The sequence below is a fragment of the Protopterus annectens genome, chromosome 17.part0 (genome assembly GCF_019279795.1).
Source record: "Protopterus annectens isolate FY-2018-M chromosome 17.part0, PAN1.0, whole genome shotgun sequence".
Taxonomy (NCBI): domain Eukaryota; kingdom Metazoa; phylum Chordata; order Ceratodontiformes; family Protopteridae; genus Protopterus; species Protopterus annectens.
This window is the reverse complement of record NC_056751.1, coordinates 235165172-235180164: the sequence shown is the minus strand read 5'-3', so window position 1 is coordinate 235180164 and position 14993 is coordinate 235165172. Positions and strand designations below refer to the sequence as shown.

Here is a 14993-nt window from a genome sequence, read left to right as displayed (position 1 = left end):
AATTAAGTTAGCTAGGGAACAGTTATTCTTTAGACAGTCAGGAGATGCAGTGAGGTTAGTTAAGTATTGCTTTTCTGCATCTGTTTGAATCTGTGTTATTTTTATTTCTCCCGTGATTGATGTGGTTGTTGTTGTTGTTTGCCTTTCGGCTTTTTTCCCAGTAAGGGGTTGCCACAGCAGAACTCCGGTTCGCTAATGATTGGCAGTAGATTTTTACGAAACGCCGAGGTGCCAGCTCGACGCCCAACCTTCAACGAAGGCACTCCCATTTACGCACGCATGTCTTTCGAATGCTACCCAACCGCGGGGAGGACATGCAGACTCCACACAGAAGGCACTCCCAAGCCACGCCGAGAATCAAACGGGAGAACCTCTTGCTGTGAGGTAACAATGCTACTGCCGTACCACCGCGGCACTTACTGATACTATGGTGTTTATTGTACTTAGATATTCAGTATTCTTATGTTTTCTATTTTATTATTAAATATTTTTATACCATTCATTGTGGCTGGGCTTTCAGAGAATACCTTTAACATCTTGAGAGTACTTGTGTTTATTTTAGTGATACCCTGGGCCATTTGAAAAGCCTGGCTAGTTTGGTTGCACTCTACCATTTATGTTAGTATTGATTTTACTAAGTATAACTGGATACTATTGTAAGAGCCTGAGAGTGATTGACTGGTGGCAGCATAGTTACCTTATGGTCTGAGCAGAAGGGGTACAGTTAGTAAATCTGTAGCAGCCTTTCCCAGGAGTGTGTGTGTGTGTGTGTGTGTGTGTGTGTGTGTGTGTGTGTGTGTGTGTGTGTGTGTGTGTGTGTGTGTGTGTGTGTGTGTGTATGTATGTGTGTGAAAATCAAATACTCAGGAGTGGGTGTGTCAGCTACTTGGAAGTGGTACACAGTGCTGCAATGTGAGTCTTGTTTGGATCTGGAGATAGAGTCCAGTCCCAGGTCTGGAGCATGTTCCCAGTGTGTTCATTGGGAATTTGTACTTGATGCGGAGAGCTGCATTTGAAAATACTGTATAAATCCATTCCTGTTTTTAGTGACTGTCTCTCACTGGTGTCAGTAGTGAGGATTGAGGCTGCTTGATTACTGGCCCAGGGGAAAGAGAGGCCATCACAACAGGGATTAAAGATTATGAGACCTGTGGTTATTACATATTCAGTGATAACACCAGTACTGTAGATTGTGTAGCAGTGATAGTAGAGACAATCCTGGAACATATGACAATTGTTGGAGTGTAGGGACCACCAACGTCAAGTACTGATGGCCTAGAGGATTTCATACATTTCTTACATGAAACAGAGGAGGAAAGAATAATAGTGGCGAGGACCTTAAATTAAAAAAAAAACCAGACTGGAATAATATTGATTTTACAGCATTAGTAAGGAAATTATTTAGAACATTTCTGTTGCTTCATGTTGTAAAAAAGCCTGCCAGAGAACGGAACATACCAGACATTGTTTGTCTTCCTAAAGAAATTACTGTTACTTCATCTCAAGTTTTTACCACCTTTGATGTACAAAGATCATGGGGTTATAAAGGTTAATTTCTGGGTAGATAATTTTTCCATTTTCAAATGGAAATCTGAATCAATTTACAGAAGATTAGTAACAGATTATATGGAAGCAAAACAGTAACTATGTAAAACTTAATTGAGTGAGGCTTTCAGTAGGAAAAACTGCAGGAGTTTTCTGGAAAGTTTTGAAAGAAAAGTTATTTGAATGCAAAAAATCAAAAAACGTTAACATCGGGATCTAGGCACACAGTGTCAGGAGAATATATTTCCATAAGAACAAGATACTTCGTTAAAGTGAGAGACAAAATATATAAGAAATGGAAAAGAGGTCGAACTACAACTTTGAAAACTGAAATAAACACGCTAGACTTAGATTAAACATACTGTGAAACAAGATCAAGACAAATTTGAATTAAAATTTATGTAAAGATATTGAGCATAACAGGAAGCCATTTTATCGATACATAATATGTGGTAGGAGTAAAGACTTACAAATTGCTTGTAAAGATCACTCAACTGTGTATGTTCTAGAATTTATACTTGAACGTAACTAATTTTATATATATTTATACCAGAGGGTGATACATTTTCCTAGTGACATCTAGGTAACTTCAGATACTGAAATAATATTAAATTATATTGAAAAAGAACTATGCAAACTGGATCCAGGCAAAGCACAGGGAGGAGACAGAATTAGTAATAATGACATGAGAGCACTTCAACATGAATGTTCAATGCCATTATATCTGCTATTTACTGGGTCATATAAATATAGGAAGATTTCTCATAATTGGAGGTATGAACTTGTTAAACCTGTATTTTAAAGAAAAGGGAATTAGGACAAACCCACTGTCATACAGACCCATAAGTTTACTTTCATATTGTGGAAAAATAATGGGGAAGGTTATATTGAATAAATTATTGCCAGAAATGGAAATGTTGGGACTTGCAACCATATAACAACATGATATAGATTTTTTTTTAGGGAGGGTGGCCTAATGGTTAAGGTGTTTGCCTTACAAACACAAGGTACAGGGTTTGAATCTCACAGGGGATAATTGGCTAAAAATAAATGGGGCAGTTAGCCTAGTACTAACCTATGAACCTATGAACATGCATATTTTGAAAGTTGATATGTTACCACCTGTGACATGATGATCTCTAACTATATAATAACCTCCATGAATGAAAAAATGTGCTATGATATAATTTATATAGATTTAACTTCAGCATTTGATAGGGTCATACACAAAGCACTGATCAACAAATTAGAAGAACTATTGATGTACTCTTGATAAGATGGAAAGCTGCATGGCTTACAGATAGGACATGGCAAGTTTCATACAGCAATTGTGGACGGATGAACTTTGAGGTTACAGTCAAGGTGTCTCACAGGGTTCTGTTCTAGGCCCATGCTTGTTCAGATTGCATTTTTCAGATCCATCCTTTTCATCAAAATTTAAGAAATCAGAAATGAAGACAACATTGTTAGTTATATTAGACCTAAACTTGTGTGGAATAACAATGTGGAAACCTTATAAAAACAAGCATGAGTAAATTGGAAAGAGTATAGTGAAAATATACCAAGGGCATCAGTGGATTTGAAAATTTAAGTTATTATGAAAGAGTTCCTGATATAGATATTTAAGAGGAGACCTTATTCAGGTATAGGGCATTTAGAGACAATTACCTTTGAGAATGTTTGGGGTTATCAAAAAGTAGTAGAGAGTCAACAGACAACCTAATATAGAAGATTCCATAGGACGTAAGAGGAGTACTAACTGGTTGTCTGATAAGAGTAACGGATGCATGAAATAGACTACCAAATTATATTAAAGTAAACACTAGTTTACATATTTTAAGAACGGTCTGGACACTTATTATGGGAACAATTGTTTTGGTATATTGGCAGACTCGAAGGGCATTATTGCCTGTGCTTTGAAATATTTTTATGTAGGCATGTATGCTACATTACAGTGATTAGAAGTTTTATAATAGTGTTGAATGCTACTATAGAAGTTCTAAGCAACAAAATTGGTCATTAAAATCACTGGGTCTGTGCAGCATATCTACAGCTATAGCTGTATGTCAGTACTGATACTGTAGGTATTATCTGATAGATAGCCCAAGTGCCTGCAGTACCCATCTTGACTTACATGTGAGGCTGCATAGAAGCAGACAATATGTATTAGGTTTGAGATAGGGAGGACTGTACATATGTGTAGTAGTATTTTGCAAGTCTTCCCCTTTGTAATATGGGAGTGACTCAAAACCCATTTTCTTTAAAAAGATGAACTGTGCTCATTTAGCCGAGTCCCACAGCATAACCCAATTTACTTATTTTCCCTTCGTTTTAGTGTCCTTCCAAACATTAAAGACATGGAGTGGGGTATTTGCTTGTCAGACCCCAACAAATTTAACAAAGTAAAAAAAAAAATCCAATCTTTCGCAGCCACTTTTTCTTGTAAAGCCTTATTTCACAAATGTGATTGATGTTTTATCGTCTCACATTTTTTTCAGTAATTTAGGTGCTGCTGCTGTTCATCCCCATCTCCCATCCCCAGACTCCTGTTCAAGTCCAATGTACTCCTGAATCTTCTAGTCAACTCTAGTGCTTTTTTTCCTGGCAAGCATTTCCCTTTGGAACATTGGAAAAGATCTCATTGGCAAAGTCCCAGTTTGATGGCTCACTCTTTGTTGGATGCAGTTGTTTTCCCCCCTTAGCCTGTTCTGAATAAAAAAAAAAAGTTGATCCTCCAGGAAAAAGATATTCTGATGACAGCTTAAAACCCACACTTGCCTTTAGACATTCCCCTGATTCCTGGGAAAAATGTGTTTCTTTTCTACCTGGTGTACAGTGAATAATCATTTTACACAAACACTGTAATGTCTCCAGTTTTCCTATTTTGTCCTTTTGCTACAGTTTTGACAGGATCAGGATCAACTCTTTCTGTTGGTATGACTGCATCTTTGCAAATACAGGTCCTGGCTGTTTTCTCATGGCCAAGTTTGGTGCATACAGATGATGTGGCCTTTCAGTTAACAAATCCTGCTGTGAACTACTAGTCCAGTTACTTTTTTGTGCTTTCATAAAATAAATATGTCTGTTCATTCCAGTTTCTTTGATACAACAGAAAATCTCAGTTTTTTCTCTGCATGTTCTGCCCTATAACTCTACTAATAGTCTCATATTTAGCCAGATTTTTCTTCATTTTGACCTTTGATTTTTGTAGTTTTATTAGTTCATCTGAATATCTGTATAAAGCTTCTTTCCATGTTTTCCAGCCTTTTGTTATTTAAGTTGTTATACACCGCCAGTGTTTTGTTTATTTTAATTAGCTCTGAGCGTATGTGACATATTTGTCCTCTACGTTACTAGAAGCCATCTGTTGTACTAGATCTGGAGCATGAACTATTTTTTGCTAAACAGCTGCAGGATTCTTCCCAGTCAGTGTTTTTTCTTCACCTTTTTTAGTTGATTCTCATTCAGGCTCACTACGTATCTTATTTGCTGGCATCCAGGGAGTGTACTTGCTAGCCAGTAACTGAATTTTCCTAAAACAGAATTACTGGTCTCCTTATGTATCATTTTCTTTTTTCACACTGGGAGAGCTGAAATTAAACTGTTGATCAGTGTACATCCATCATGGAAAAATAACCCCATTTAATTTTTGAGGTCATAATGTAGTATAGTGGAAGGTTCTGCTAATATTTACTAATTCTTTTATTTAATTTTAGTTTTTATTGCATCTCTTTTCAATACATGTAGACATAATTGGGCAATTTTACTGCTAATGCTTTCTGATTGGCTAGCTGGGGCCACTATTTAAATGTCTGTGTTCTCTTTTTTATTTAATTTTTGATTTTATTTAAACGCATGTGTAGCTTTGGGCTTTGAGTGTTGTGTTAGGTGGACTAGGATGCTTTGATGTTATATGTCTGTGTTTTGCATGTGAACTTTGTATTTTGATTTTTGCAGGGAGCACACATGTAGCAGGGTTAGGGGAATTTTAATAGGGTTGCACAAGTGTGGCAGGGTTAGGGGAATTTTAATAGGGTTGCTGACGTGCCATTGATGTTTATAATGTGTTGTTGAGGAACAAAGGATGTAGATAAATTTGGAAAAAGTATAGTGGGGAATATAACATTCAGCAGAGATCAGTAGTCTATAAAATAACATGGTTTTGGTCCATATAAACATACAAAATACAAGTTCTTCCAAAATAATCACATGAAGTGACAAAACAACTTAAAGTACCTTAAAGTTGGTTCTATACAACATTGATACAGTGTCTCTTAGTATGTCTGGCTTAGATTCTTAACACCTGTCTTTATTCTTGTTTTCCTTAAGCAGGATATATGTTCTGGTTCTGTGAGTACCTCAGATCTCATTTGCTGCTTGTTAGACTTGGACTTGATCTCTGGGCTGAGGCTACTCTTAATTGTTGCAGATAAGTTATCTCACCTTTCTCCAAATTGTTTGGGGAAGTCCTCTTCTATACTGCTCTTTTTATAGTATTAATATTGTTGACTAGTTTGTTCTTCAGCAAACGATAGGGAAATGGCATGCAAAACCAAAGGAACATGGGATGAAATTAAGTACAGATAAGACCGTGGTAATGGCAGCATATTGGGGAAAACAGAAGAGGCTGAGAATTGAGATAGAAGGGAAGATAGTGGAACAGGTTAATAGATGTTCATCGTGTTACACTGCTGCAGTCATTACACTTGGGTTATCCTGCCGTCAGGCGGTTCCCCAGTCGGCCTGAGTTCCAAAGTCTTGGTCTGGCGTCGGTTGCTGTCGCCTCTTCCCTGACGTCAGTGCGACAGGGGGATATAAGATGCAGCCAACGCCATTTTCTTCAGTCTTTCTTGCCGCGTGGTGCCCGAAGCAGAAGCAGTTCACAAGTGCCGGTCGGCCGACTCCTGAGATTTTCATTCCGAATCCAGAACCGAAGTCTTCTAAAAAAGCTAAGTACCCCGTTGGGGAAACTTTTTCTTGCCTCAGACCGATGTCAGTCAAAGTTAATAACTGTATTTCTTGTGGGAAGCAAATACCTCATAAGGATTTCCACTCCTATTGTATTCCATGCCTAGGCCCAGACCACGACGTCACTGGTTGTCAGTTTTGTGCTAGGTTTAACAAGCGCACTATTAAACGTCGGTTTGATTTTGCCCAACATTATTTTGGCAGAAAATTCAATTACACCATGCCGTCGGAACTTCCGATGACCGGAATACATAAAAAGCACAAGGACAGGCATCTGAGGCCCAAAACTGACGACGAGGCCTCTTCTAGGCCAGTCGCCAGTTCTCCGGTTTTCAGCAAGGTGCCTACGCAGCCCCTGACAACCGCTGCCACAGAACCACAGACCGCCTCCGACTCCCACGTGGAACTGGCTGGGCCTTCGGATGCACTAGGTATTCAGATTATCGAACTTAACCCTACAGAGGGAACCGAAGTAGCTGAGCAATCCACAGCTATAGAGGGTGTTTTCAGACCTACCCAGTTAACCAGTAAACCCTCTGTTAAGTCTAAGCCTCCCCTAAAAGCAAAGAAACAGACACAGCAATCTCCAGGGCAGGCTTCCATGCCTAAGAAACAAATGCCAAGAATGGCCGAAGACCTAATCACCCTGATCAGGGGGTCCCATCCCCCTCCTGATAAAAGGCCCAGACAAGATGCAGACTATGAATCTTCCGACCAGGTGTCCATTTCCTCAGACTCATCCTCAGACCTAGGATATTCCTTACTCCCTTATGAGGATTCTGATGCTGAGGAATAAATTCCATCAGCCTCTCTGGCTGAGGACTATTCCTTTGGGGAGACCTTACATACCATGAGGGAACATTTCCACTGGGAAGGCCAGGATTACTCAGAATCCAAGAAAAGGCTTAGAGACTTCCTTTTATTGCCTCAACACAGACCCCTTGCTATCCCGCCTGTATTAGATATTGTGGATGATGTGTACACTGAATCCAGCTTAAACCCTGACTCCTTACCCCCAGCCCCAGTTAAGCCTGATAGATATTATAGAGTCCCTGACTCTCGCAAATTTCTGTACAAAAGCCCTGTTGCTGACCCTGAAACTATTTCTCAGGGACCAAAAGGGATTAAGGCCTCATCAGCTAAAAACCCAGTTCCCTCTGACAGAGATTCCAGAGCATTAGACAGATGGGGAAAGAAAGTATATACGTCTGCAACTTTAGCAATGAGAGCCTTGAATTGCCAGTTTCACATGCTAAAATATCAGCAATTTTTATTGTCTCAGTTGAAACAAAAGATGCTTCCAGATTCAGATCCTCCTAATTTGAAAGAAATGCAGGATTTATTGCATGCAGCTGAACAAGTGGGAAAACATACTTTGCAATGTGGGTTTGATTCCTTAGAGGCCTCCTGTAGAGCAGCAGTTACAGGCTCTGTCATTAGAAGACATGCTTGGTTAAAAGAACATACGCTACCAGATCATGTTAAGGCCAAATTATTGGATGCACCTTTGCAGCGGGATGTGTTGTTTGGAGTTAAGGCAGAGGAGGTATTAAAAAAGATGGAGGACAAGGCAAAATCTATGCAAACGGTGAAAGATTTCTTACAGGTTCAGCCTCCTTGTTTTAGCAGAAATTGGCCAACAAAGAATTGGTCCTTTCCAGTCACAGAAAGACCTCAAAGGGGCAAATATAGACATCCAAGAGGTAGAGGTCAGACACAAGGCCCTTACAGACCTCGACAATGGGGTACACCAGGCCAGAAAGAAGGGAAAGACAGGCCTCAACCTTATAAAAAGCAGCCTCAATGACTTTCCACTACAGCTGCCAAACATCTCTCTCTTGGCAGCCCCCTTAGGAGGAAAACTGGCTCTCTTCTGTCACAATTGGCATTGCATCACCCAAGACAAATGGGTTCTCAACATCAGATCTCAAGGTTACAGGTTCCACTTTCACACTCTGCCAAGGTTAAAAGGAATGCCAAATCTGCCACCAAATCAATGGGCAGAGGCTCAAAAACAAATTACATCACTCATGGACATGAGAGCTATTCAAAAGGTACCACCACAAGAGCAAAGACAAGGATGTTACTCGAGACTCTTTCTGGTTCCCAGAAAGGACAAAGCCTGAAGACCCATTCTGGACCTTTCTTCTCTGAACACTTACCTGGATTTTCCGAAATTCAAAATGTTGACACTACAGCAGCTGCTTCCAATGCTGGGCAAAAAAGCTTGGCTCGTGACTTTGGACCCTATCAGACAAAACTGCAGAAGATACCCCAGATTTCTAGCTGGTTCAATGCACTATCAATTCTCTGCACTGCCCTTTGGCTTATCTACTGTGCCCAGGGTCTTCACAAAGTGCCTGGCACCAGTAATTGCATTTTGCAAGGAAAAAGGAATTCAAATTTATCCATAACTGGACGACTGCCTGATTCAAGCAGAGAGCAAGGACAATCTTCTAAAGCATCTGGCGTACGTAAAAAAAGTTATTAAGTTGCCTGGGGTACACAGTAAACGAAAAGAAATCAAAACTAGTGCCCTCACAACAGATAATATTCCTGGGTGCCAGCTTAAACACAATGGCCTAGATGGCTTATCTCACGCCAGACAAGCAAGGACAACTGACTCAGTATTTTCATTTAATGGCAACAAAGACCCAACTCCCTGCAAGAAAAATTCTGCAGGCCTTGGGCTACATGGCATCTTGCATACTACTAATTCCATATGCCAGACTGCATATGAGGAAACTACAATGATGCCTAAAGAATGTATGGTCTCAACACTGTCAAAGTTTGGAAACAGTTATACCACTAATTCCTTGCCTTCAACAGGAGTTTCGATGGTGGGCTCAAGCTTGTCACCTCAACAAGGGACAGCCTTTTACTCAACCCACAGCCAGGCAGACACTGACAACAGCTGCATCGGATTATGCCTGGGGAGCACACATGACAGGAAAATGTATTCAGGTCGAGTGGCCCACAGAGCAAAGACATCTCCACATCAATCAAAAAGAGATGCTAGCTGTACAAAATGCAATTATATCTTTCAAGGACCTGCTGCATCCAGGACAATTACTACTAAAGGCAGACAACACCACAGTTATGTGGTACATAAACAAGCAAGGGGGCACACACTCCTACCCCCCTCTGCAGACAAGCCATGACCTTGTGGAACACAGCTTTAAACTACCAAGTTCATCTGTAGGCACAATTCCTGCCAGGAGAGAAAAACACACTGGCAGACGACCTAAGCAGAAACATCATGGATCCCCACGAATGGGAATTGAGCCCACAAATATTCAGAATGAAAACACAAAAATGGTGGAGACCAGACATAGATCTGTTTGCATCCCCAATGAACTGCCAATTACAGGAATTCTGCACAAGGAGCTACCATCCACAAGCATGGAAAGTAGATGCCCTCTCACTCAGCTGGAAAAAAACTACAAGTATACGTGTTCCCTCCTTTACCTCTCCTTCCAAAGGTACTCATAAAAGCCAGGCAGGAAGAGCCAAAGATGATCCTGATTGCACCAGACTGGCCACTCCAGCACTGGTACCCAATCTTAAAGAACTTAGCACAAGAACCACCCTGGATTTTTCCTCAAATCCCACAGTTGTTGAAACAACACAACAATCAGATACTTCACAGCCAGCTAAAGACCTTAAATCTAGCTGCATGGAAAATTCCTTAGCCAAGCAAGCATTGCCTCTCTCCAAAGCTGTTATGGATGTCATTCTGGAGGCCAGAAGGCCTAGCACCAGGAAAGCCTACTTGGATAAATGGAAGAGATTCTGTGCCTGGAACCAAGCACACAGCCTTGACCCTCTTGTCCCAAACATTCCTCAGATACTTCAATACTTAACTGAGATGCCGGACAAGGGCCTCTCCTTCTCATCCATCAAGATCCATGCCTCAGCCATTTCTGCTCATTACAACACGGATCCACCATTTTTTTCTAATCCTTTGCTCAGTACCTCAGAGGGGCTAAAAACATGAGACCACCCCGTAGAGCACCTACACCAACTTGGGACCTCAACTTTGTTTTGGAAAAATTAACTTTACCTCCTTTTGAGCCAGCAAACACAACAGAATTAAAATACATCTCTTGGAAGACTGCTCTGCTACTTGCAATAACATCAGCAAGAAGAGATTCAGAATTACAGGCACTAATGGCAGTGGAACCTTTTCTCATCTTCCACCAGGACAAGGGTGTCCTTAAGAACTATCCCTATGTTTATGCCAAAGGTGGTATCAAGTGTGGCTCTAAACCAAACTATTCACTTGCCAACTTTTTATCCAAAACCACAGAACAAAGGGGAGAGACTACTACATTCCTTGGACATTCACAGGCAGTTACGCTTCTACTTGGACAAAGCTTTCAGAAAATCTAAGCAATTATTGGTAGCATACGCTGTAGGAGCACAGGGAAAAGCCATTTCAAAGCAGACTATTTCAAAATGGATAGCTCACTGTATACGTTTTTGCTATACCCACCATGCGAAACCTGTACCTAGCAGCATTAGATCTCACTCCACCAGGGCAACAGCCACTTCAACTGCCTACCAAGGATATTTTAGAAGCAGCAACATGGAGTTCTGTGCATACCTTCACCAAACATTACCATTTGCCTTTATATTCCAAATCCAGAGCTGGCTTTGCCACTGCTGTGCTGCAGGGCCTTATAGCCACCCCTAATGCCTTATAGATCCAGCCTCCCTACCTCAGCTTTGGGATTCCACCCAAGTGCAATGACTGCAGCAGTGTAACACGATGAACATAGTACAGTTTTGTACCTACCATAAATGTAGATGTTCGAGTGTAAACAGTGCTGCAGTCCAGGTTACCCTCCATCCTTCCCCTCTTACTTTCTGGTACGTACCTAGGTCATCTACCCTTATTACCTATTGGGAGTATTTGCTGGTAATTAAAAATGGTTGTTTGCTTTTCTTTTATATATTTTACTGGCAATTTGAATTGCCTACCTATTTGGGGGCACCTGACATCTGGGGCAAGAAAAACTGAAGAAAGTGGCGTTGGCTGCATCTTATATCCCCCTGTCGCACTGACGTCAGGGAAGAGGCGACAGCAACCAATGCTGGACCAAGACTTTGGAACTCAGGCCGACTGGGGAACCGCCTGATGGCAGGATAACCCAAGTGCAATGACTGCAGCAGTGTTTACACTCGAACATCTACATTTATGGTAGGTACAAAACTGTACTTTTTAAGTGTCTGGGGGGGGGTGGTTGAGAAGAAGGGAATCATGAATAAAGAGTTCAAAGCTAGAGTCATTGGGGCTGCAGCAAACTGGCATAGAGCATCAGAGGTAGTGTATGACGGAAGAATGACAAAAAAGCTGAAATGTAAGGTGTAGAGAGCAGTGATGCAACCAATACTATTGTATGGTACAGAAACCTGGGTAGTAAATGCAGAGCAGATGAGGAAGCTAGAGGTGATGGAGATGAAGTGCCTGAGAAGGGTGGTAGGATGCACACTGTGAAGACGGACAAAGAAATGAGGACATAAGAGCAGAAACCAAAGTAGCTCCAATTGCAGAAAAGATCAAAGATAACAGATTACGGTGGTTTGAGCATATGTGCAGAAAAGCAGAAGACAATCTGCTGAAGACGATTTGGGACAGACAGGAAGAAGGTAAGAGGAAACGAGAATGTCCAGCAGAGATGGATGGAGTGTGTGTGACAGTCGGGCATGAGTGTCGAAGAAGGCAGGAGTGTCGCATTGAATTGAGAGAGCTGTACCAAATGTAGGAAATGGGAAAAAGGGGTCGGTGATGATCTGCTAATATTTTATCCTGAGCCCCAGAAAAGGGGAAGAAGATAACTGCATGTTGCAGGCATGCATAGTCAGCTTAGTTGCTGATAGAAAGAACAAAAGAACTTCAGGACCATCTCTTTGTCAGCTTTATACTAGACAAGCATGGCATATTAGTATAAAAGAAAACTCAGTTGAAATGCCTAACTGCATTGTGTTTTGTTATTAAGTCATGAGAAAAATGCGGAGGAAGTTAAGTGTAGGCTCTCTCAGGGAAGCATCTGCAACAGCAGTCGTTTTCAAGAATGTCTTAGCATATTCCTTGCTTTATCAAAACATTACACATTGAGCATTCAGTCCAGGAGCAGGACAGATTATACCATTGCTGTCTTGCAGGACATGCTGTGACCACTATCCCAAGGGTGTCTGACTGTTACAGTACCCTGTATGTGGATAATAAATTACACTGCAGCAATGATTCGTTTCTACTGTTATAGTAAGTATATTGACATAGCTGTATAACATTCATCATAAGGATCACTACTGCAGTGTAGGCTTTCACCTCTGAATGTGGCATTTTGATATTGAGGAAGGGGATGGAAGAGTGCCTAATGGGGGTCACCCTGTCATCTCCATTAAGATGAAGGGATACAAGATTGCTTACTCCCTCTTTTTGTCCATTTCTGTGTTTTCTTCTTCTTCCCCTAACATTTACTTACTACTACTATCTCCTTCCAAGTGTTACCCTTCCTTTGATCACACTGTTTTCATGAATCAAACCCCCCCCCTTACCTAACTAAGATTAAAGAGGTGAGTCCCATATTTATTTCCAAGAGACAGTTTGGTAGACTGTCCTAGAGGCAGTGTGTCTGTATACATTCCTACAGAATATAGTAATGATGTGAAAGAGCAAGTCACTATTATTCCCAGTTTTGTAACAAACACTTGTGTGAGATTTGGCAGAGTATATGCTAACATCATTTTCTTTACTAATTCTTGCAAACAAAGCAGTTTCTAATGCTGTTGTATTTTCTTGCAGGTGGAAGGATGCAAACTCAGTTTACTAAAACAAACATAGTATTTGTAATAGCCTTTGCATATTGTTAGAATGGTCTGTTGTATAAATACAGTAACCCTTTTCATCAGTGTGCATGTATCAGAAATTAACCAATAACTTGAGTGCTGTAAGGACACTCTACTTTATTTTGTACTTAGAATTCACTCAGGATTTGGAATATTCTCTGGTAAAACCCCATCTGTTCATGGGTTATTGCTTACATATCATCAGTGAGCATCCAGGCATTAATGTATGCCTCTGCCATCAGCAGTACACCTTAAAAGATAATATAGCTCTTAATTGGGTGATATAGCTTTTAATAAGATATGTTATACAGCTTTATTGCTGTTTGTAGTCCTTTATCTATGATATTAGCATTGCAATCTTTCACATGAAGTGAGCATTGCTAAGTTCAAGATCCATTTTTACATTGTGAGCTTGTAGCTGCATTCAGATTTGTTTCCTCTAGTATACATTATTAAACTTAATGTTTTTCAAATTTTGCTTGCATTAGACTCTGTCGGCAGTTTATATGAAGTGCTTAGGAAAATTGATACAAATGAAGATATTTCCATGAATCCAACTAGTGCTACCGTATCCACAAGCAAGTCTGGCTTCAATCCAGTAAGTGTACACAGAATTCAGTTTACCATTAGATTTTCATGTCCTGACTTTGACACACACACACAAGATCCCACCTGTGATTTGATCATAGCAAAAACTGTTTTGTTATTCCTTGGCACATAGCTATTCAATTACTATCATTTTTTTCTTTGATATCAACCAATACTGTTTTTCAGCTTGGAAAGAGATTTTTTATGTTCATATTAGAGTATAATTATCTTGTGCTGATGCAATGTAATCAGGTTACCAGTGAAGTCATTTGTTACAACTGGGCAGTTAGAGCTACTTCATAACTTTTTGTTTGGTTATGTAAATAAAATCTTCAGTTCCAACCAGTGGGTGACCTAGGCTCATTGTAGCTTTCTTATGTTCATAGGTGTTTACTAGGCTGACAACAACAAGGGCCTTTTTAAGCCTAGCCATGCATCTCAAATCTCTGACAAGTTCTGCTACCCATGATAAATGTAAGCACGGGCTTGGACGATGAACTATATACAGGGTTACCTGTGTCCATTAGAGACATAAGTGCCAAACCAGGGCTGAATTTCCGGTTTCCCATCCAATTGCCCAGGTTGCACTTGAATTGGGTTAGGGAGGAACTCTGCTTCACATGGATGGGGAGCCTGTTCCATAGATGGGGGTAGTCTCTGGGATACATAACTGTCTCTCCCGCAGGTCCTGTTTATATAACAGGCAATGTTTAAGTCTTTAGAATGGATAATTCTGGTGCTGTTTGCTTTGTGGATATGCAGGAGGTCCATCAGAGTGGGGCCTGACAATGCCCTGTATGCCAGGCATAGATCTCCCCTCAAAATCCTGTAAGAGACAGAATACAGGGACAGGGCCTTGAGGCGGTCTGCATAGAACATATTACTTACACCCTTTATTCTTTTAGTGACGTTCCAGTTGTTGGATATGCCTGGGTAGGTACATACCAAAGGGGGCACTGTACTCAATCATGGGTCTGAATGCTGAATACAGTGGAGCAATGACTTCCTTGGACTTAGATGCCATACCTTTGGTTTAT

General features: G+C 40.7%; 1 protein-coding gene across 1 annotated transcript in view; it reads left to right on the top strand.

The window, feature by feature from the left end:
- Positions 1–14993, top strand: part of HSD17B4 (hydroxysteroid 17-beta dehydrogenase 4) — a 1616359-nt gene that overhangs the window by 782815 nt on the left and 818551 nt on the right. The window contains exon 12 of the mRNA XM_044059338.1: positions 13857–13966. Coding sequence (XP_043915273.1) covers positions 13857–13966 — 110 coding nt within the window. The remainder of the gene's footprint in view (positions 1–13856; positions 13967–14993) is intronic.